The sequence below is a fragment of the Antennarius striatus genome, chromosome 8 (genome assembly GCF_040054535.1).
Source record: "Antennarius striatus isolate MH-2024 chromosome 8, ASM4005453v1, whole genome shotgun sequence".
Taxonomy (NCBI): Eukaryota; Metazoa; Chordata; class Actinopteri; order Lophiiformes; family Antennariidae; genus Antennarius; species Antennarius striatus.
In genome coordinates, this window is record NC_090783.1 from 10,258,671 (window position 1) to 10,281,277 (window position 22,607).

A 22,607-nucleotide genomic window follows, 5' to 3' on the forward strand; every position below is an offset into this window, starting at 1 on the left:
AGCAGCACATTTGTTGGAAGAAGTGAAGCAAAGGGTCGCCATGAAGACCAAGTGAAGGGTATCCAGTCAAAAATTCCAATACAACAGTCTTTCGCAAGCGCTTGCAGTCAAGCAGCCTCTTGGACATTATGCATCATCATAATTACCTCCAAACCTATATACATCTCACTATAATGACTTTCTTGTTTAGAATTGTGGAGCATAAAGAAAATATCAACACACACATATACTGTATATTATAGTAATAACATGAAACCACCAGGTTGAATAAATTTTATAATATCTATTCCTCCAAGAAATGCAACCACACACATTGCAGTCATGAAAGGGTTTGGAAGCACAGCATTTTCAAGATGAGAAGATTTACACTGAGCACAATGCTTCACCTAAACACAGATTACTGACAAGATTTTGCTGGAATTGAATTTCATAATGATGCAATATGAGGCTATATTGGAGACAGTCTTGGATCATGTCCTACATATAGTCTGTTCCTGTAGTTTGCCTTCATTTCACTTAGGTCAACAGCGCCGATGGCAGTCGTTGTTAACCCGGGCCTCGACCAATCCTGTATGGAAGTCACAGGTTTGATTTGGATGTTTGATTTGGCAAAAGTTTTACGCCGCATGCCCTTCCTGACGCAACCCTCTGTATTTATCCGTGCTTTGGACCGGCACAATAAGACACTGGCTTGTGTCCTCTTGTGGCTACATTAAGCTTTCTATTTAGATATTCAATCATATTAATCAGGCTTAAGTAACTTTAAACGTCCTGTGGAAGTGTGAAAATACAGTATTTAAATTCTGAGCTTGTAAACATGTAGGAATATCATGTACCAGTGATCACACACACACACACACACACACACACACACACACACACACACACACACACACACACACACACACACACACACACACACACACACACACACACACACACACACACACACCTGATCTCGGATCTGATTTCTACGGACATTTCCACTTTCTGTGGGGGAGTCGTTGGTGTCAATCTGATCCCAAATCGGTGTTCCCGCCTTCCGCGTTCCCGCGCGGGGACCACGTGTCTCGGTCCGGCCTCCCAAGAGGCCATGTGGAACGGCAAGATGGCGGCGCGGTGGAGGCTCGAAGACTGGAAGTTAAAAGCCGGCAGCAGCGTCTTTGCCCCGGACAGCGTTCCTGCTGAGGTACCGATTTGCTGGTTCTACCCGGGTTGACGGTTGAACGCCTGTGAACCAGTCGGTTCGATGATTTGATCGGAATTGGTTTACCGGCGCGCGGCCACATCTAGGGAAGGCGACACGTGCGTGGATCCGGTAGCAGGACGAAACGCGTGGAGACCAGGAAGTGGATTTACATGGGCAGCGGGGACTATATGCTCTGTGGGGCTGTAGAAGAACCCTAATGACATGTTGGTTGATATCTCGACCTCCTCATCTCACATGTCTGCCATCAAATGTTGGCACTCGAATCCCGAGGCGGATCACTTCCTGTTCAGGACACGATGTTCAGATAGGGCTGGACCCTTGAACTGCCCTGCGCACTGATCGGTCCCCTTCAGTTGGAGTTTCTCAACGACATGTCTCAGAACGAATTCTTATCTGGAGCCAATCGACCAGATGTGTTGATCCATAATATTAATTATTTTACTGGATTATTTCACTGGATGACCAGTGTTGGTTGTTGGTCGTAAATTGATTATGTACATTGGTGGCTGTAAAGTGTAACTTAATATGTATATCTGTATGTATGGATGTTTGACTGCAGTATGTATGTTTTAACCCCCTCTTTGCTGCCGCAGTCGTGCAAATTTCCCCACTTTTCGGACAAATAAAGGTTTATCTTTAACCAGAATATTGTTGAAAAGCTAAGGATGACGTTTTCCTGGTTTCACAGGGGGGTATATTCGCAAAACATAAAATTAATATGTAGTAATTGTGAGTTTGTGTCTCCACAGTCGGTTCTGAGTAGGTGTGGTGAGGAAGATACCCAGTCCCACATGGACCAGTCAATCCTGGCCATTTTTGAAGACTCCGGTCTTGCATCAGAGGTAACACAAACTAAACCTCTCTGAACATCATCTCAAGGGGAAGGTGAGGACGTTGGTAGAATATGAGTTTAGTTCACAGATAAGTGTGGATTTTTCAGGACAAGTGTGGCGTGGAGGAAGACAGCGTGACTCTGCTGTCAGCGCTGACCGACATGCTGGACAGCGTAGGGGTTGAAGATGGGGCTCTGTCTCCGTTTGACACTCTGCCAGACGCAAAACCCCTCACCCACCCGGAGAGCAGGAACAACTCAGTGGTGAGTGATAGCAAATGTTTAGGGGTAGCATTGTTCCATGATGACTTCTTGTTTGAATCCAGATAGCTAAGAGGACACGCTTCGACAAAGCAAACTGAATGCAGATCAAGTTTTTGCCTTTGTCTCTTTTTATTAGGAACCATCTCTTGCTGAAAGACTACGGCCAAGAATCAAATCACCAAATGCAAAATTCACAATAAAAATGGATGGAGTAAAAGAGTATGGGAGACTAAGCAGCCGTCCACACAAGAAAATGTTGTTTCAGTCAAGAAATAAGAAAACAGAGGCTGAAGTGGAGGTTTTCACCTCCACTTCTCTCGCCAACCTGGTGAAAATCATGCACCCTTACTGTTTAAGGCTGCGTGTGGAAGAGGAGGGGGATAAACCAAGTAAGAATCCCACATTTTTCTCACAGGAAGAGGTGTGGAAGTACGAGAGACCTAATGAGGAGCTTGACGAGGAGATAAATGTTGTGTCTGATGACGAGGGAACTGTGAAAGCGTCAAAGAAGGTAGACCGGGCCGATGTTGAGAGTGATAACGGCAAACTGTTGAAGAGCGTCCTGTTGAGTGGAAAGTCATCCAGAAGTCCATCCATCGAGAAGAAGAGGGTGAGCTTTGGTTCCGTTCAAGTGGCTTCCTATGACGCATCGGTGGAATGGGGATCAAGTGAGAAAAACCTGACAAGTGGACCCACCGGTGAAGCTGTGTCCGTTCCACCGAACACCAAAAAAGCTCCAGCAGACTCTTTGGGACTGTCCTCAGAGACTAACGGCAACCGAGCTGAGGTTTTGCCACCAAAGGGTGAGACGAAGACCAAGGCACTCAGCCTACAGCAGTACAGACAACTGTGCCAAAACAGGCCGCCCCTGGTGGAGAAACAGGGTAACTACACCACGAAATGGCCATCGGTGTCTGAGCCCCTCAAAGGGCTTGCCCCCATCTTCTGCTTACAAGGCGAAAGACCAAACATCTGCGAATCAAAGTCCACACACCTTTACTCAGATGGCTGGAGAAATGGTGCTGATCAACCGCATAGATCTAAAACATCTGGTTCCGAGATTAATTGCGTCTCTGCGCTCCCTGGACCTCACCCTTCAAAGACCAGAACATCTGCTCCTCCTGGTAGTAATGAATTCATGCACAAAATAAAAGAGTCCAAAATCACCTCACTTGATAATCAGCTGGTAGGCATCGCAGCTAATCTGCCAAAGAAACCCAAACTGCTCAGTAGTGATCCCCCAAATCCGGTCCTGGTCCCGCTATCAGTTAGTGAAACATCAGCGCATACTGAGCACTTGGCATCAGTGTCCAAAGTGAAGCTCCCCAATGGATATTCCGACTTTGACGACACCAGGCACTTTCAAGAAATCCAAAATAGATCTCAACAGTCAACCTCGTTTTGGCCAGAGCCCAAAGTGTTACGAGTGAACCAGGACAGCAAGACCTCATTTCAGGACCGCCAGCCTCATAAAAACATTCTGATTCCAACAAAAGAAACAAAGCCAGAAGAAAATACTCCTCGGTCACCATGTTGGTTAGAAGCTCCCACACCAGTAAAGAAGGAACGACAGCCCACTGCTCTGTTTGATTGCATTACAGCTGACACGGGTAAGTTTGGAAACACAACCATCTAATCTGACTCAGTGAGGGAACTAAAGCCACCATTATTTAACTGTGTTTGAAATACCTTCAAAGTAATCATATTGTGTCTGTTTGCTGTTCTCTGGTAGGTATTGAAGCTCCTGATCTGACCAGCCTATTGGAGCAGTTTGAGGAAACACAAGGTGAGCAACCAGATTATAATACACAATCTTTATTCACGTCTAGTTTGTGTAACGTTGTGTTCTTCCTATTCCAGCTAAAAACAACAGGCTGGATCCTCATGCAGAAACGCTTGAATCTTCAAGCTCTCCTAAAACCCTCAGTCATTCACTGATATCAGATTGCATAGACATCCCAGAACCCTTTGGCTCTGAAATTGTTATCAAAACTCAGGACGTTATGCTGGCGAGACACAAAAATCCTCCATCTAAGTCCATTCAGCTTATCGACCCACGACCCCTACGGTCCAGGAAGACGCACTTAGATCTCTCAGAGTTCCCGGCAGCTCTCACCGCTCTACACATGTTCTCGTCTATATTGTCTGATCACGATTACTGTGGACGTGTGGACGGTCCACCGACAAACACAGCTCATCAGAGCAGAGCTGCTAAACTCAAGGATACCAATGGAAGCTCTGATGACCTGGAGGAGACTGCAGATGCGACCACATCCAAGCAAGAGATCCCCACCGATGAATGTAATACCACAGTCATCTCAGCTGTTCATAACTCTGCAAAGTCTGACATACGAGGTCTTTCTGAGGAGCGGTCGACCCCATCTACCGGCGGAGTCCTGCCTCCCTCGGAGAGCACCTCCTCAAGCCACTGCCATACACCTCCACCCAGTTCTCTGGTCCGAGGACGGGAGAGAAGCAGGTATCGGAGAAGAGCTCCTTCCTCTGACTCCAGCTCTTCATCGTCTTCCCCATCCAGCTCTCCATCCCGGTCTCCAAAGAGACAAAAGTAATCCTCGCCTTCCATCAACGTTCACAGTTCGTCTTTGTTTCTTCTATTGGTTATATTGTTGCTCTCGATTCGTCTCACAGGCGCCATCACAAGCGTTCGGAGAGCAATTCTTGCTCATCAACCCCCTCACACTCCGTTTCCCACTCCCCACCTCCCGACTGCAGGTGGTCTTACTCAAGATCCTGGTCCCGGTCTAGGTCCCGATCCAGATCACCATCGCCCGCTCGGGGGCTTCACGGCAGGCGCTGGAAGGAGGTTTACAGGTCAGTTGGGAACGAGTTGTGATAAAAAAACATAAAAGGAAGATTTTCCTTTCTTAAGTCCTCGTGTCTAAATCAGGAGAGGATCCAGGTGGCTCAGGAGCGAGCGTGAGGTCAGGATACGGAAACTTAAAGCCATAGTGAGTAAAAGATTCCAAACACGTCACTGGTGTTTGTGATTTCTGTTTCATTTTTTTTGGTTGATTCATGAGCTTAAATCCACCCTCCCGCAGGAGGAGCGGAGAGTGGTCTACGTTGGCCGAATCTGTGGCTCGATGACCCACAACGACCTGAGGGAACGGTTCTCTCAGTTCGGAGAAGTTGAATGTGTGTCACTTCACTTCAGAGAAATTGGGTAGGTGTGCTTGGTTTCAATGGCTTTTAAAAAAAAACTTTTTCTACAATTATAATGTATTTCTAAAAAATTGAAAAGCGTTGTCTTTTGTTTCCACAGTCACCACTATGGCTTTGTCACATTCTCCAACATGAAAGATGCTTTTGCCGCCATCAGTAAAGGCAGTAAACTGCGGAGACCTGATGAGCTGCCGTTTGACTTGTGCTTCGGTGGAAGGAGACAGTTCTGTTATTCAGACTACACTGACCTCGGTGAGACTCACGCCACAAACAGTACATTGCAGTGGTGAAGTCACATGTTTGACATGGTTCAGATGGAACTGTTTAATGCATTTCTCTAGCATCCCCAGTCATACTGCATAGTAGGAACAATAATACTTGAATCCATAATGTAACATTAAATGTCTCCCTCCTCAGACGCCACCAGAGATGCAGACCCCTCTCCTGCCAAGAGCAAATTTGAGGAACTGGACTTCGATCAGCTGCTGAAACAGGCCCAGAGAGGACTGAAGAGGTAGCAGGGCAATGAAAGAAATGAAGAAGAAATGTACTCTTAATAATTCCTTTGGGGAAATTAGTTTTTCCACTCACAGTCTACATATATATAATTCACTCGCATGTATGTGTGTGTGTGTGTGTACAGGACCTGACACACACACACACACACACACACACATGCATGCAGATATTATAGTGGGAGGTAAAACGACGGCCAGCTCCTTCATGGTGTGCCCCCATAGCAGGTTGTAGGGGACAGTGTCTTGCTCAATGGCACCCCTGCAGTGCTCAGGAGGTGAACTGGCACCTCTCCACTGCTAGTTCACACTCCAAACTTTTTGAACTGCCTACCCTCTGGTCACCAGCCCAGGACCCAGTGGACTGAGCTACTTTTTTCATCTGAGTTTTATGCTTGTGCTTACATAACAACATCTTCTGTTAGTTTCGGCATGTTTTCTTAATATGCATTGACTTTGTTGTGTGTACAGCTAATATGTACATAAATATACAGTAGAGCGCTGATGATTTTATGATATCTATTTGTTAAACACTACGCAGTTTTGCATTCCATATCACTGATATTTGCACTTAAAAATAAAAAATGTTTGTTGAATTGCCTGAAGAAGTGTCAGCATAGTTTCATTTAAATTAGTATTCTGACTCTTAAAAGTATACAACTATAAGCATCAGAAGAATCAGGGAGAACGCTCATCATGCAGGAAGACTCAGTGCATCATATTTACCATGGTAAGTGCTTCATAAATGTGCATGTCATTGTACAAGACCACATCAGTTTGTCTGTGGAGGTAATTTAAAGTAATAGGTAAAATAAGCGAAAATGTAAAGTGTGGCTGAGTAATCAGAATTGTACTGAGAATAAGAAACATCACTGCTCTAATGTTAAACTTGAAAGCACGAACGAACGAAAAATGAACGGCAATACTGACAATTACAATACATCACCGCTTTGAAGTGGGATTTAATTAGATCTGGGCCTGGGTCCAATTGTTCATTAGGGTGGAACATCATGAATTGTCCATGCTTTATTTTTTGTCTTTTTATTCCTTATATTTTGACAGTATACTTTAAGACATTTAGTAGAACATTGTACCTTTAAAACATTTAGTGGAACACTATCCCTTTAAGACATTTAGTAGAGCACTGTCTCTTTAAAAGACATTTAGTAGAACACTGTCACTTTAAGACGTTCACCCTGCTGTCACGTCAACGCGTGCGTCTGGCTGTAGGTGAACTTCAGTCATTAAACGAGATGCTTTCCTTCAACGCTGAGTGTTTACAACTCTAGACGAAGCTAAATATTAGCATCATGTTTAGCAGGCGTGCTTCTGACCGCTTTGCGCATGCGCGAAGAGACGGCTCAATAAAAGTGGAACTCGTTCAGAGCTGTCTGTTCTGGTCGGTGCGTCTTCCTGAGTAACATCCTGACCGATCGTAAACAAAAACTTCCAGTCGCAGAAACGGAAGCATGTCGACACCGAGACGGTTCATCAGTGGAGTCGTGGAGGGTGAGCAGACCGGGACCAGGTCCCTGAACCCGGACCCGGTGTCCAGACCGGGACGGATGCAGGTTCCGTGGCGATCCAACCCTGGCGGGGACGTCATGTCTGCAGGCTGACCGCTTTAACTTCACGTTTATGATCTGTGATTGTCCTCCAAGAAGGTAAACGTGTCAAAATCGATCACAAATTGTGGGTTTTTTGTGTGACCCAGGTTTTTATGGACGGCCGTGGACCATGGAGCAAAGAACGGAGCTTTTTAAAAGGTGCGTAGATTTACACTTTACGCACAGCTGTTATTACGAGCTAGGGCCAAATAAAAGGTTAAAACACTTCCGCTCCTGAGATCCCATTTACTTCTTATTGGTTGTGTGATCCACTCAAATATGTCTGTTTTACATGGTGCCCATTCATGGCTGGTGTCACAGACAACAGAAATGGGGCTTGAACACATACCTGTATGCCCCCAAGGATGACTACAAACACAGGATGTACTGGAGGGACCTGTACACTGCAGTGGAAGCAGGTGAGTCCGTTGTCGGCTCATCTTCCTCCTTTTTTGAACAAATTCTTAAATTTTACCAGTGTCTTGGTGTAGATTCTTTTATCCGGGTGACGGTTCGAGAACAGGTGTTTATCACGAAAGTTCCTGCAAGCACACTAGATTGTTATACTGAATATTTTCATTTTCTTGCAGCACTTGGCTTAAATAAGGTTGCAGTTAGCCAACTAGAACCAAGGCAGTCATAGACTGCAACATCCTGTGACACCCCTGAATTCAAAATTTTACCCTGACCAACTTTCATAGATCAAAGCACTAACTTTGATCTATGGTCTTACACTGGCCTTCTCCCTCGTCTTTCTATCTTATCTGGTTCCTGAGTGTACAAAAGTTGAAATTTGACCTTTACCTAGTTTACTCAAGGTTAAGATCATCACTTTATTTTCATCCCCTTTGCTGCCGGAATAAGGTGCTTTTTGTTTCATCTTTCTATCTGTAACAGTTGTGAAGATATTTGGTGGACAAACAGATGGACAAACACACGAACACTGACAATTGCAATATATCACCACTTTGAAGAGGGATGTAATTACATCACCGCTTCGCAGGATGTAACAAATGCAGATAACTTTTCATTCAGAGTTCTAAAATTAGAATAACCCTGATGTCTCATATGTTTCAGTTGCTAATTTTTTAGGACGTTCAGCTGCACATATTCTGAATCGTACCTTTGTTCAAACCGTCAATAAAGATACACGGGTGTGCCCACAAACTGAAGCAAATAAATAGATAAAACATCAACGACTCGAGGGATTTGAACCTTTCAGACCGTCATTAGTTCTCATTTCGTATCAGCATTAAACCAAAGTCCCGTCATGAGTCATCGTTATCTCCTCAGAGACTTTTTTTAATTGGATGTATTTTATTACATAAAGATCTAAAGTGTTGATTTAAAGTCTGACCTTTTACTTACTACCTCGTCTCTAATTAAATAACAGCTCCAGCTGTGACGGGTGGTGATAGCTTGTTGAAACTGTTCATTTGCATGAGTTGCAGTGTGAACAAAGTGGCTGGATTTAATTTATCATGATGCCATTTGAAAATGTCTTGTCAAGGCAACTGGGGCTCGTTTCATTTACTTCCAAACATCTGCTGAGGACACGTCTTTCTTAAACGATTTACCTCCTACTTTATTCTGTTCCCAGAACAACTCATCGCGTTGATATCAGTCGCTCAACAGCACGATGTGGAGTTCATCTACGCTATCTCTCCCGGCTTGGACGTCACCTTTTCCAACCCCAGAGAGGTCACAGCACTGAAGAGGAAGTTGGATCAGGTGGGACTTTGTACGCAGAGTTGCAGTTTGGAGTAGGAGAGATAATTAAACGTTAGCGTGACGTTTGTTTATGGCCCAGAGGGTTCATTTTGGATGCATTTCTATGAGTCTTGCAGCAGTAAACTGTTCTTAACTACTGCGTCTACAGGCAGTGGATGGCGGAGCTGCTAATGTTTTAAATGATCTAAGGTTAACGTGAAGCTGTCCTCGTCGTCAGGTGAAGAGCTTCGGATGCAGGTCCTTCTCTTTGCTGTTTGACGACATCGAGACTGAGATGTGTCCGGCTGATAAGCAGGCCTTCAGCTCCTTCGCCCACGCTCAGGTGGCCATCACGAACTCAGTGTACCAACACCTGGGAGAACCAGAGACCTTCCTCTTCTGCCCAACAGGTGACGTTTCCTTCATTTATGCTCTGATGCAACATGTTAAGATGTGTTTTACATATTCTGTCTTTGGTTTCCATCATTCACATTTGTACTGCACCTTTAACTTCAGATTATTGTGATGCGTTCTGCACTCCCAGTGTGTCCCAGTCCTCTTATTTGCACATTGTGGGAGAGGAGCTGCTGCCTGGGATAGATATACTGTGGACCGGTAAGACTGGACGTGTTTTAACTCCCCTGACGCAGCTATAATGTCCATTTCTTAAAGCATTTTATTCCTCCCTTAGGTCCCAAAGTGGTTTCCCACAAAATCTCTGTGGAATCCATAGAAGAGGTGTCCACGGTCCTGAAGAGGGCACCGGTCATCTGGGACAACATCCACGCCAACGACTACGACCCCCAGAGGCTTTTCCTTGGACCGTACAAGGTTAAAAGAGGGCACTATATTTACGTGTCTGTCTGCACATTGCTCCTGAATTAAGGAACTTAACATCTTCTATCAGGACCGACCCACTGAGCTGATCCCCAAACTTAGAGGAGTGCTCACCAACCCCAACTGTGAGTTCTACCCAAACTTTGTGGCCATCCACACCTTGGCAACCTGGTGTAAGTACTCCCCTGATGGAGGGCAGACGGATGCAGAAATGGGTGAGTGTCTGGTTTGCTTTTATTATGTTTGTGATGCTTGACTGTAGATGTTTGATGCCGGGTTCCATTTTCAGATAATAAATACAGTTGTACCTCGACATACAAGTTACCTGAGATACAAGCCGTCACGATGACTACAACATCAGTGAGACCGGGTCTCATTCTCGTCGGTGGAGTAAAGACGTAGCTCCTATGTTCTCCTGACTTTTGCGTTTCTTTTCACTTTCTCTTTATTTATTGTTTAAGTAACTTATATATAATTAATTTTACACAGGTAAAGTCAACATGTCTGTTAATTGATAAAAATAGCTTGCTGTTTTTATAATTTATGGGATTTGGGGATTTTTTAACAAGGCTGGAACGGATTAAAGTGTTTTCAGTTATTTTAAACGGGGAAATTTTTGACTTACAGGTTCAGTCACGAAAATAATTAAATTCATATCTCAAAGTTGTACTGTGGGTATAAATATGTCCCAGCTTTAATATGCAGTTCTGTATCTGCGCATCATGGTCTTGTTTCGAGTATATTGTGTGTTTCTCTGACTTCCATCACAGGTGATGAGGGGCAGGACCCCTGCTACAGGCCCCAGAAAGCTCTGACCCTGGCCCTCATTGACTGGCTGCAGGAGTTTCAGAGTACCGATGGACCTGGAGGTAGAAAGTCACGACACAGAAAAACAGTTTGAAGATGAGGTGCATCGTTTTTATCTGTCTTTTTTCCATCTTCCTCCAGCTCGTCTCAAGAAGGACTCATCCGATGAGGAGCCCATGCAGACAGACGTGGGCGAGAGTGCCTACGTTCCCGGACCTGAGGAGAACCCGTTGTACACAGCGGAGCCCCTGACCCTGTATGACCTGAAGCTGCTGTCGGACCTCTTTTACCTGCCGTATGAACACGGGCTGACTGCCAGAACCATGCTGCAGGAGCTGGACTGGCTGAAGAACCACAGCTCAGCCGTCGCTGCCAACACGGATCAGGTGATGTGTGTTTTTGCAGGATATTGTGACCAAAATGTTTTCCATCCTGTATGTTTATGCTTAAATCCTGAATTCTAGACGGCAGAGTGGCGTTCCAGAGCGCAGCAGTTCGACGAAATGTGCGAGGCGGTGGTGCAGATGTTCAACCGTCTGTCCAACGCCTCCAATCGCAGCATTTTGTACGACCTCTACAACTACATCTGTGACATCAAGAGTGGGGTGGGTCTGGCCCGAGCCTACGTGAAAACTCTCGGTGAGAAAGGCATAGAAACAAAAATTCATGCTGCTCTAAACATCTTTTTGGCCCAATCCCGATTCTTCTTCCTGACCTTAACCTAGCGACCCTAGATTTTTGACTTACCCTCTCAGCAGAGTAATCAGGGGTAGTGGTTGAACTCTTTCTATATAATGTAGATCAGTTCCTTTCTGTTTTCGATAATTATCACACACTTCTATAACAGTCAGGTCTCTCACTCCCTCAGCATTTTGGCAGCAGGTTTCTTTCCTGGTGGAAAGTGGATCAGATTCTTGACCACTACTCACTACCCCCCCATCCCCAAAAGAATCGTGACACACTACCCCATAGTGGAAACCAAAAAAACAAAGAAGGAATCGGTATTGGGCCTCAGTATCAAATCTCCAACAGTGAGCTTGAAGGAGTGGTTTAGAACAAAAACACACAGGACTTAAGAGGACGCTGTGTTTGCTTCCACAGGAGGACATGGTCAACCGTCAGCCCAGCTCATGAACGATGAACCAGAACCTTGGGGTTTCAGAGGAGGCCTGTCTGGAGAGTTCCAGGTGACACCTTTGAAACTTAAATTTGCGACAATAAAATAAAAAAATCCCAACAACTTCTTTACGGTTTGTCCTGCTGGGGGTCGCCACAGCTTTTCATCCTTTTTTATTTTAGATGAACACTCATATTGTTTGGTAAAGTTTTTTTATGCTGGATGCCATTCCTGCTGCAACGCTCTGTATTTTTCCGGGCTTGGGACCAATGTACAGTTGACATACAGATGAAGGGTTCTACCACTGAGATACATCTCAGTGTAGGTCTTCAATATGAACACCTGTACTTGCAGAGAATGCTGCCTTGCCACGGAAACAGGGACCTGTTCAGACACCCCCCCATGACGCAGGTGTACTGCATCCGGCCATACTGCCCCGAGGACAAGGTGAGGATGGCAAGTCCTCGTATGCGGTGAAACCTTTTTGCCAAGGCTATATTAAGCCTTGTTTTCTCTCATAGGTGCAGGTGCAAAGGATTTTGAAGGAAACGCGGTGCTCGGGGGGAGGCTCCACCCCACTGATGATGCAGCCTCCACTTATCTGTGATGGGTAAGGAGTCCAATGTCTCTCTGAAGTTTTTAGGTTCTCACGCTTGAATTCATTTCCTTCTGTCTCCCTGCAGCCTGTCTGCAGGTGAACTCCCTCCTTCGCCTCATTGCGCTCTTGTCATTGAGGATGGGGTCGGGGTGTGTGGATACGCTCTGGCACTCATAGATGCTAAACAAGCCGCAGCCAAGATTCAGGTGAGCAAACGTCATGCCTGATCAGTTCAAATAGGTGAGATTCACTACCAGCATGTTCTTCCGTCTCTTGACTCTAGAGGGCAGTAAGTGATCCAATGTTTGAGGACTTTCCCTCCTTGGTTACCATGCAAGTCCTGCCCCACGTGACCGATTCCTCTCCGGCAAAGCGTACGATTGGTCATCTATTATCCTCCGTCAGGAATAACGGTAGGTTTAGGCCTCATGTGATGACGTGTCTGTTTGATGCCCCTCACTGAAATGACCAGGAAGTGTTCACACATTGAGGTTTGATGGAGCTCTTCAGCACTGTCACACCTGTTCTGTCCCTGCTAGCCCCTCCATCAGTGTGATCATGTGTTTTTACCCCAACATACTCAAGGCTCCAAAGGAGTGTTCTGTGAGGTGAGGCGGAGCGACCAGAGGATGCTCAACTTTTACACAAACGTCTCCTTCAAGCCCATAAAGATGGCCGGTCTACCTCCAGAGGTTATTGCCATGGGAACAAGACTGTAAAGATGAAGTCTCATGGTTTTGCTCAGGTTTGAAATCTCGTCAGTGATACCGCTGTTGTGTGAATAGTTCATAACTTTAGAAATTTGCCAAATTGTGACTTTTCATTTGGAATTCACTAAAAGCATGATTTACATAATTTAGCAGCTGCAGATATTTGTTAGCGTCCGTTTGCAGGATTCCAGTGGAGGTGAGGCTCAGTGAAGCTTGTAAGATTAGTGAATGCTTTTTTATTGACACCAAAATGATGAAATTATGTTGACCTAGTATGACAATGTTGACATTAAATCACTGATAAATTCACTGTTGATGGAAGACACATTAAACCCAAGGCATCAGAACAAGAGTGTTTATTTGTCATTTTTGAGAGATACAAAAGCTATTAAATGTTAATCTTTAAATAAATAGATGGTCTTTCAGGTTCATGTGCATCAGCCAAGAAGGTGAATGAGTTTATTAGCATTGAAAGGGGTGGAACTGATGAGAAAATCACCCAAAGTTTATAGAACGGATGTTGATACATACTGTACTTTAAATCTGACATTTAAACCTGTTGAAGTTAAAATACTAATGGATATTTCAAGTTCTTCAGGAGTTTCTTTCTTTAAAATGTTTCATCCTGTTCCCCTGAGTATCTGACCAGCAGAGTTTGACTGCAGGATAGGAGATGCATTTTCCTTCAGACTGACCACCATAAATATAAGTCAATCACTGTTTACCCAGAATTCTCTGGTGCATCGGTTAAACCAACCATCGTTAAACAATGAGCAACTAAAAGCTTAGCTGAAAAGATCCCCCACTGACATGAAGTAGTTAAAACATTAACTAGAAAATCTAAGCGAGCTGACATGAGCCACTAGAAACATCTGTAAAATATCAGCGGCTGTAAGATGTGGACAGAACGTACCTCTAGGTACCAAACCATGTCTGTCAGTCATGTTAAGTGTCCTCCTTTGAGGATGTGCAGCATTCTTCTTCCCTTCTCATCCTCCTCGGTTATATCTAATAACTCCTATAATATCGACCGCCTGACCAAAAAAACTTCACCACCTGGATTTGATGGATTGGATAAACTAATGTTTAGGAGAAATTAAATCTTAAATGAAGTTTTATTTGGCCAGGCAGTGTATACCTATGGGTCATATGACATTATTGCACAATACGACAGTGGAATGTAGAATTTCAGACTCAAACATCAAGTGTCGAATGCCTACAGTCCACTTTTGATCTTCTAAACCCTTCCAGGATGGATGTGCCTTTCCATCCCATCCTGGTCAGATAAACTCCAGCCCTTCATACTTCACATCCCCGATCTTCGTCTCCGCCATCAACACCTGCCCATCGAGTGTAAATGCTGTAATGTAAGTTGCTATTTTGCCGGCGTCCTCCTCGGACTTCAGGGCCAGAATTATCTGATCGTCTGTGTCTGGAATAAATTTAAAGGAGGAGAAGCCGTGGGTTGGGTTGAGCGGACCGACGTGCCACACAGATATGCTATTGAAATCTGCGGGGCATGACAGCAGGAGGTTGGTGGCCCGCCGTTCGTCTGCAGTCTCCTCATATTGCTCATGACTGGCCCGGCGAGGGAGGAAGAACCAGCGCTGGAGACGATCGCTCCATGCTGCTGATTCGTGAATAAGATAGCCTGTAGGAGAAGCAGAGTTATCAGTGTTATCTAAATCCGTTGATGTCAAGCCAGGTCACAAAGAAGGAGTGGTGAAGCCCATGGAATGATAACACAAACAGATCAGAACCTGGTGGATGAATCCCAGTCGCGTTCCGCAGAGCGTTGTATTTTGATACCCAGTTCTCATGACGCACATCGCCGCGATAGCCAACAACTTTCACCCACTCTGGGTTGTTGTTTAGGACCTCCCCAGATGTGGTGGTCCACTCCTTCCCCAGGCCTCCGACGTAGAGCTGCTCATCTCGCACCGCCAGCCACTCAGCCTTGAACCCTGGGAGGACAGGTGAACGGTTCCAGAGTTGTTCAGGTGTGAATGATTCGACCATGACAGGCCGGTACAGCTGACGGAAAAGGCACTGATGGGAGACTGACCTTTGGGGACGGAACCGTTGCCATCAGGGAGTATAACCCAGGGGACAGCCTGGTTGCCCTCGATTCTGTACACCACACCTGTACGGTCATCCACCGTGTACAGGTGACCGTTGAACACCACCAGCTCAGACAGCTCCATACCTGCAGTGCAGTGACAATCAAACATTATATTAAGTCATAACACACAACCGTGTGTGTGTGTGTGTCCGTGTGTGTGTGACTACCTCGTCCCTTCTCAGACAGATGGCTCTCCAGAGTGACCCTTTCAGTGTCCCACTCCACTTGCAGTCTGTCAGCGCTGTCTGACACAGTCACGTAACCTCTTTTCATGTAACTGAACCACGTCTCATCCTTAGAGCTGCGTGATTCCGTGTCCAGGTCTGCGATCACGCCAATCCGGTATCGAATTCCATGCCTCGTCTTCTCCGGTGGACTTATCGGATATGTGTCATTGTATGGTATTTCCTCTTTCTGGCGAAGGGAGAGGGTTTGCGCCACTCGTCCGTTTGATTCCCCAAGGACGTCATTGCCGACCTTACTGCGCATTTGAAAACCACGAACCTTATCGTGGTGGTAACCCCTAGTAACATTGTCTCTGTAGCCTACAGTCTGGTGCAAGTACAGCAAAACCACTAAAGCCAGCAGGGACATCACCGTGATCGCTCGCCATTTAGGGTGGAAGCGCAAATCCGAGGTGGTGACTTGGGTCATGGACGCCAAGGCCAGGGGCAGGCCTCGGATGGAAACAAAGAAGGAGGTCATTGGAGAATCCTTTCCATCCTCACTGTAAGGATTGTAATAGTGGTGAAGACCATTATGTCCTGGGATGGAGAGAAGAGACGTCTTAATGGAGAAATGTAGTGCAAATACAAACACTAAAACACACTGAAGACCTGCAACTTAATTTATAGCCAACAACAATCAAGGTGATTTGTTAATCCAATTATGAGTCTTCACAGTTTGAATAAAAAGCAACCTCTGTGGGGAATGAAATGACAAAAGAGGAAGTGTTGAATTAAACGGGCTGTCGCTCCAATTGTTCACCTCACAACAGAGCTTTGTTGTAATGTTCAACAACTGGAGGAAAACAATCCCTCTTGACGCCGAACTAAACCAGCAGATCACTTCAGCGTTCCAACACGTTAATTATCACCATGAAGACCGGAGCTCTTTGACAAAGTTTTGATTGCAGTTTTGATTTCCCTTCCCAGGAAGCTCAAGTCTCATTTGCATGACTGTGGGGAGCTAACGACTCCCACAAGGTCAAATACATGTATGTGCAAGTCCCCACCAGCTGTTCAGAAGTGAGCCTCTTCAGTATTTTCTTTTAAACAGAGTCACCGTGACCTGGATGACTGACAGTCTACACACACCCACACCCACATCATTATTACGTGACCCAGATAAAAATCAGAAGAATCAGCAAAATGTTCTATCAACATGAAGGGCCCATTGGTTGAGTGCCTCTTCAGCAGCACTCCTCAGCGAACAAACTATTAAATACACACACACACACATTAAATAAATGTTGGACAAACCTATGGCCAACAAATAATGCTCTTATTGTCACCGTCACACGCATGGCGCTTATTTCCCATCCCTCCTGAGCACACACCCAGACAGAGCCTCTCTGTACCCGTCTGTCGCCTCTTCACTCCTGAAAGCGCTGTTATCATGATGTCCTCCTACGACCGCATCCCATAATAAACCACATGAGCAACTCATCCATCACACAGAGGCCCCTCCTTTCTCCCACACAACCTTCTCTCCAGTTCCTGCGTCCCTCAGGAAAGCGATCAGGGTGTGTGTTGTGTGTCTGAGGATCAGCCGGGACGGAGAAACAGAAAGCAGATTCGTAAGTGGTCCAGAACAATGACGTCACCGTGGGTCACATGTTCATACGTTAAAACCCCACGTCTCATGCTTCTGTCGTGTTATTGAAGGTCACAGAATCAGCAGCACCAAAAGAATTTAAAGATGGTTCGTTTGTAGTTCACCTGACATCACCAGCTTCAGCCACTGTCAGCAGGGTACCGTTTTTCATCGTTTGTTCTGCGACCCTGTCAAACCCATCAATAATTGTTTTTATAATTAGAGTTTGACGGCAACCTCTCCCCATTTAACTAACTGATCAAATAAAGTCCTAAGGAATTGAAGATTATTGTAATCCTCGAGTTACTTCTTTCAGTGCCCTTAGTTTGCTGAATCCTGTCCCCCAGGCGACGAGTCATCACCTGTGGATCACCGGCGCCACGGAGGCTAAAGGTGCTAAACTAGCGTCTGTCCGGCTCAGTGTATCCCACTGCAGCGATAAACAAACACTAAACAGACTGTCCTTTAAATATTCCAACCCCGCGAACGTTCAGGAACCCCACGTCCACGTACTGGAGCACTGGGAAGCGGCGCGTCAGCGTCAACGCACCGGCTCGTCTGTCACCGCTAGCCGCGGGGCTAGCGCTAGCTAGCAGCTCTGGTTAGCTAATGTTAGCCACTGGTAAGCTGACGCAGACACCGAAAACAGGCTCCGTGATGGTTTTAACGATAAAGGCTGTGTTAAAATTTTGGCCGGTCCGATTCGGGAGTTGTGAGAATTTACAGCTCACCTGGAACTGACGTCTCCCAAGTTCGACTGAGTTGGGCTTGTTCGAAGGACGACTCATGAGTTAGCAGCCGTTCCGGGAGAAGGGCGCCCCTCTGGCCGAAATGTGAACTGCATGACCGAACTGTCGTAAACACTACACTCATTTACGACATGCAGTTAGTTATATGCATGATTAGACCACTGATTAAGGGTAACTTTTTGTTATGCTTTGTAGTTTATTTCTAAATATTAAGTCAATTTTGTGTAAAGTATTTGAGTATTTTGTAATCCTTGGCCATTTTACCAGTTCCTCTTCTGGGGTCCATCCATCCATACATTTTCTGTTACCGCTTTATTCGCTGTCACGAGTCACAGGGAGCTGGAGCCTATTCCAGCTGGCTTAGGGCTCTAAGACAGGGGAAACTCTGTGCGACGCCAGTGCACCGCTTAGCCACAGAGACGCAGACAACCACGCACACAGGATGTCAAACTCACTTTCACCGAGGGCCACATCAGCATGATTGTTCTCAAAGGGCCAGATGCAACTCAATGTAATCTAAAATAAATGTAACTACTGCTTAATGTTGAATAACTTATTCAAGTTATTATTACTTATTCAAGTTACAAACATTACAGTTGCACAGAAAAAAATGATTCTCTGCTATAACATATCCACCCACCCATCCAGCCATTGAAGAAACAACCCAGGAGTCTGTGAACGCAGATGACTTTCCCATCCCCATTTCAGCGCCTGCATCAAATGTCCTAACTATAATCATAAAGACACTGACTCTATCTGGCCTTTCTGCCACCCTTGCCCTGGAGGGTTCTGTTGGGGTTTTCTGTCAAAGTGCTTTTAAATGTCTGTTGCCATGACTAAGCAATATATAAATAAAACTTGATCGATTGACCTTTTATGCTTTAGCAGGACGCATAAAATGTGGTGGACCACATTTGGCCCCCGGGCCTTGAGTTTGACACATGTGCTCTAGGTAGAATATTGACTTTGACTTTGACTTTATTTAATTCCAGCTTGCAGTGGAGCCGAGGCCCCACTGAAAAAGCAGCTGAACTTAACAGTACACAATAGAATAAATAAATAAATTTTAAAAAAGCAGACAATATTTTAAGTTAAGAGCATTTTCAGGTCAGCTAAGCAAGAAAACTAGCAGTTTTGGTGGCGATCCTATATTGCTTATTTAAAAAGTGTCATTGTATAGCCTAACAGCAGTATGCAGGGTCGAGTTTTTAAGTCTATTGGTCTTGGCCTTGGGCTCGGGTTCAGCCAGGTTATGTTGGTTCCTCAGTGTTCTAGCTGTGCGGCTGCCTCGTGTTGGAGGTAGCAGGTCATGCAGAGGGTGTTGCTCGTCATGCATATCCCTGATCAGCTTCACTGCAGCCTCCTCCCTCCTGGTCTGGAGTGATGGTAAGGGCTCGGAGATGTTTCCAGCTCTCCTCATGATGATTTTGCAGGCACGTTTTTGGACACTCTAGCTCTGCCTGTTGTTTTTTGGAGCAGCACACCAAAAGCACTGAGCTGTATTCCAGACACGGCCTGATGAGGGTGGTGTAGATGGTGACAAGGTCATCTGCAGGTAGTCCATATCTTGCCATGACTGTGAGGTAGTGCAGCCGCTTGGAGGCAGTTTTTATTGCCATCTCGATGTGCACATCTCCAGTCCTCCTGTCCCCCCAGCATCAGTGGGGGAGGTTGTGGTGGATTTCGGCCAAAACATATCCCGAGTTCTACTGACTTCTTCCCGTTTAGTTTCATTTTCTTATTTGCTGCCCATTCGTCCAGCCTTTGTGCCTCCCGGCACATCGACGTGTCTGACATGATGCTGGATATTGGGATCGCTCTCGATAGCCCGATGTCATTTTGCAGTAATCCATCCATTCTTCCATGCATTTTCTATAATCGCTTCTTCTGCTGTTGCGGGGAGCTGGAGCCTATCCCAGCTGGCTGGGAGCATGAGGTGGGGGAAACTCCAGGTGCGACACCAATGCACCGAGGATCCACATAGAGACAAACAAACATGCATGCACACGCTCACACCTACGGGTGTGAAGCCAGACAATCCGTCTGACGTGGTACAAGTGTTAATTTGAGACTGGCCAATTAACCTGAAGCGCATGTTTTTGGAGGTGGGAGGAAGCCGGAGAACCCGGAGAGAACCCACGCAGACACGGGGAGAACATGCAAACTCCGCACAGAGCAGGACTCAAACCCAGAACCGCCATGCTTTGTGGTGACAGCGCTACCCACAGTGCCATCGTGCCGCCCTGCTATAGCATTAATCCTTTTAATTACATTTAATTACTGCACTGCAATTAAACCCATTGTAGTTTTAGTCAAAGCACATTTTTGAAATATTTACTTTTAGACCTTATATGCTCTTGTGGACCACAAAAAAAAGAATGTCGCTGGTCACATTTGGCCCCCGGGCCTTGAGTTTGACACGTTTGGAATTTCTTGGTGGAATTTTGCAGTAATAATTTTTAGTTTTTTTCTCTCTGATTTATCCTCCCAGTTTACATTGACAATACCCAAAAGCAGTAGTTCTTTTTGGTGATTGCCTCTTCAATTCTTCTGAAGAAGCCTCTTTTTCGTGCATTCTTCTTCAGTTCCGAAGAAGGCACGAATGCCTTTCTTCCAAGAGGCTTCTTCAGAACAGCGGACCTATTGATTTCTTCGCAGTCTGGTAAAGAAAGGTTATTTATGAGGTCACCATGTCTGATGTTAAAACAGTTTAATGGGAAAAACTCACTGACTCACCACCAGCAGCGCCAGGACTGTGCAGCGCTCCAGTGGTCACTGGCCTAGGATTCAGACGAAGAAGTACAGTCAGCATGAGCAGCATGAGAAAAAGACTTCTCTTTCCCCAAAGCAGTGTCACAGGTGATAATAGGTTCCTTAACCATCCTCCGTATCCTGGCCACACCTCTCTCATGATATAACATGTTGACCGTACGACTGGGCATATCTCCTCCTCCGTTGATGTATAAAACCTTATGTACAACTCTTGGAAATGATTGAAATCCATCGCCTTCTACATTCATCTCGATGGTCTACTATGAGTTAAAGTAGGAAAATGTACGCTCAAGAAAGATGGTGACTTCCATTCTTAAATACTCAGATTATGTCTTTGATGTGTTAAGTTCAAAGATGAAACGAAAAGCACATTACTCTGAAAATGAGATGATGACCTTGACCTTGAGAAAACTAGGTCAAGGTCAAATTTCAACTTTTTTACACTCAGGAACCAGACAAGATAGAAAGACAAGGGAGAAGGCCAGTGTGAGTCAAAGTAAGGTAGATCAAAGCTAGTGCTTTGATCTACCTATGCACCAGCTTTGACCTACCTTGAAAGGTCAAAGCTATGCACTTGTCAGGTACTTCTTACAGGGTACCCTGTCCAACCCTTCGTGGGATGTTGCAGTCTCTGACTGCCTTGTTAATTGTGCAGGAGATATGTCCAATAAGACATTCAATATGCTATATAACAGTGGCCAGAATTTGAAAGATAGTGTTAGAACCTATCTCTGCACATGACCGTGCACTTTTCTTGTTTAGGTAATAAGCTAGCATTTAAGAATTTTACTCTAGGTGCTCCAGTTTGTCTACTTAGAACCCCCCCCGACTAATGCAAGAATTTTATTCCACACCTCTGTAAGTGGATTTTCAGCTATGTCGTGTGTCGACAACCTTAACTGACATCAAAGCAATCTTTTGACAGATGGACATGCAGCTTTGGTAAATTGTTGCTAACATTGCCTGTAGGTGTGAGTATATGTGAGCATGGGTCTGTGCTACATTAACATCACACAAGGAGTGTACCCTGCCTCATACCCTCAGTCATCTGGGTTAGACTCCAGTACCTCACGACTCTCGACAGCAGATGAAGCGGGTATTTGACGATGAATAGATTAATAAATAGCTACAATTTGTGATAAATATAAGTACAAGGATATGACTGGTTCCTTATGACAAGTTTTTTCTAAGAGTGACTGAACAGTTAATAAGTACTGAGTCTTAACTACTTCCATTTATTATTTTATTTATATTTAGCATGATGGCATTGACCCTTCCTTGAGTCTTCACCTTATCGTGGTGGAGGGGTTTGTGTGTCCCAATGATCCTAGGAGCTAAGTTGTCTGGGGCTTTCTGCCCCTGGTAGGGTCATCCATGGCAAACAGGTCCTAGGTAAGGGACAAGACAAAGGACTGCTCAAAGACCCTAAATGATGATTAAAAACTTTGGAAAACGTTTTCCCTTGCCCGGATGTGGGTCACCAGGGCCCCCCTCTGGAGCCAGGCCTGGAGGTGGGGCTCGAAGGCGAGCGCCTGGTGGCCGGGCCTTCACCCATGGGGCCCGGTCGGGTGCAGCCCGAAAGGACAACGTGGGTCCCTCTTCCCATGGGCTCACCACCTGTGGGAGGGGCCATAGGGGTCAGGTGCGTTGTGAGCTGGGTGGTGGCCGAAGGCAGGGACCTTGGTGATCCGCCAAGGCTGCCCTTTGTCACCAATTCTGCTCATAACGTTTATGGACAGAGTTTCTAGGCGCAGCCAAG

The 22,607-nt window shown here is 45.5% G+C and overlaps 3 protein-coding genes across 5 annotated transcripts; 2 read left to right on the plus strand and 1 right to left on the minus strand.

The window, feature by feature from the left end:
- The first annotated feature begins 965 nt into the window (after nt 1-965).
- Nucleotides 966-6,599, plus strand: LOC137599800 (serine/arginine repetitive matrix protein 2-like). 2 transcript variants are annotated; one of them, XM_068320950.1, is made up of 11 exons: nt 966-1,189; nt 1,960-2,052; nt 2,151-2,306; nt 2,443-3,916; nt 4,039-4,092; nt 4,167-4,872; nt 5,040-5,138; nt 5,215-5,275; nt 5,369-5,490; nt 5,590-5,741; nt 5,907-6,599. In XM_068320950.1, the coding sequence occupies exons 1-11, from the start codon at nt 1,094-1,096 to the stop codon at nt 6,005-6,007; spliced, it is 3,114 nt and encodes a 1,037-aa protein (XP_068177051.1). In that variant the 5' UTR covers nt 966-1,093; the 3' UTR covers nt 6,008-6,599. The 2 variants fall into 2 exon arrangements, with proteins under 2 accessions (XP_068177051.1, XP_068177050.1); XM_068320949.1 differs by having other exon boundaries at nt 967-1,189; nt 4,956-5,138.
- A 605-nt stretch (nt 6,600-7,204) lies between these two features.
- Nucleotides 7,205-13,744, plus strand: ogal (O-GlcNAcase like). Its single transcript, XM_068320951.1, has 17 exons — nt 7,205-7,513; nt 7,719-7,770; nt 7,933-8,030; nt 9,212-9,342; nt 9,560-9,731; nt 9,838-9,936; nt 10,013-10,152; nt 10,229-10,373; nt 10,929-11,027; nt 11,107-11,351; nt 11,430-11,604; nt 12,067-12,152; nt 12,437-12,529; nt 12,604-12,692; nt 12,766-12,886; nt 12,964-13,093; nt 13,266-13,744. The coding sequence occupies exons 1-17, from the start codon at nt 7,474-7,476 to the stop codon at nt 13,397-13,399; spliced, it is 2,049 nt and encodes a 682-aa protein (XP_068177052.1). The 5' UTR covers nt 7,205-7,473; the 3' UTR covers nt 13,400-13,744.
- A 14-nt stretch (nt 13,745-13,758) lies between these two features.
- Nucleotides 13,759-18,144, minus strand: cant1b (calcium activated nucleotidase 1b). Of its 2 annotated transcripts, none has more exons than XM_068320952.1 (5): nt 18,059-18,144; nt 15,680-16,276; nt 15,456-15,596; nt 15,151-15,354; nt 13,759-15,041 (listed from the first exon to the last, which is right to left on the minus strand). In XM_068320952.1, the coding sequence occupies exons 2-5, from the start codon at nt 16,215-16,217 to the stop codon at nt 14,671-14,673; spliced, it is 1,254 nt and encodes a 417-aa protein (XP_068177053.1). In that variant the 5' UTR covers nt 16,218-16,276; nt 18,059-18,144; the 3' UTR covers nt 13,759-14,670. The 2 variants fall into 2 exon arrangements, with proteins under 2 accessions (XP_068177053.1, XP_068177054.1); XM_068320953.1 differs by lacking the exon at nt 18,059-18,144 and adding an exon at nt 16,994-17,787.
- Between the last annotated feature and the right edge of the window lie 4,463 nt (nt 18,145-22,607).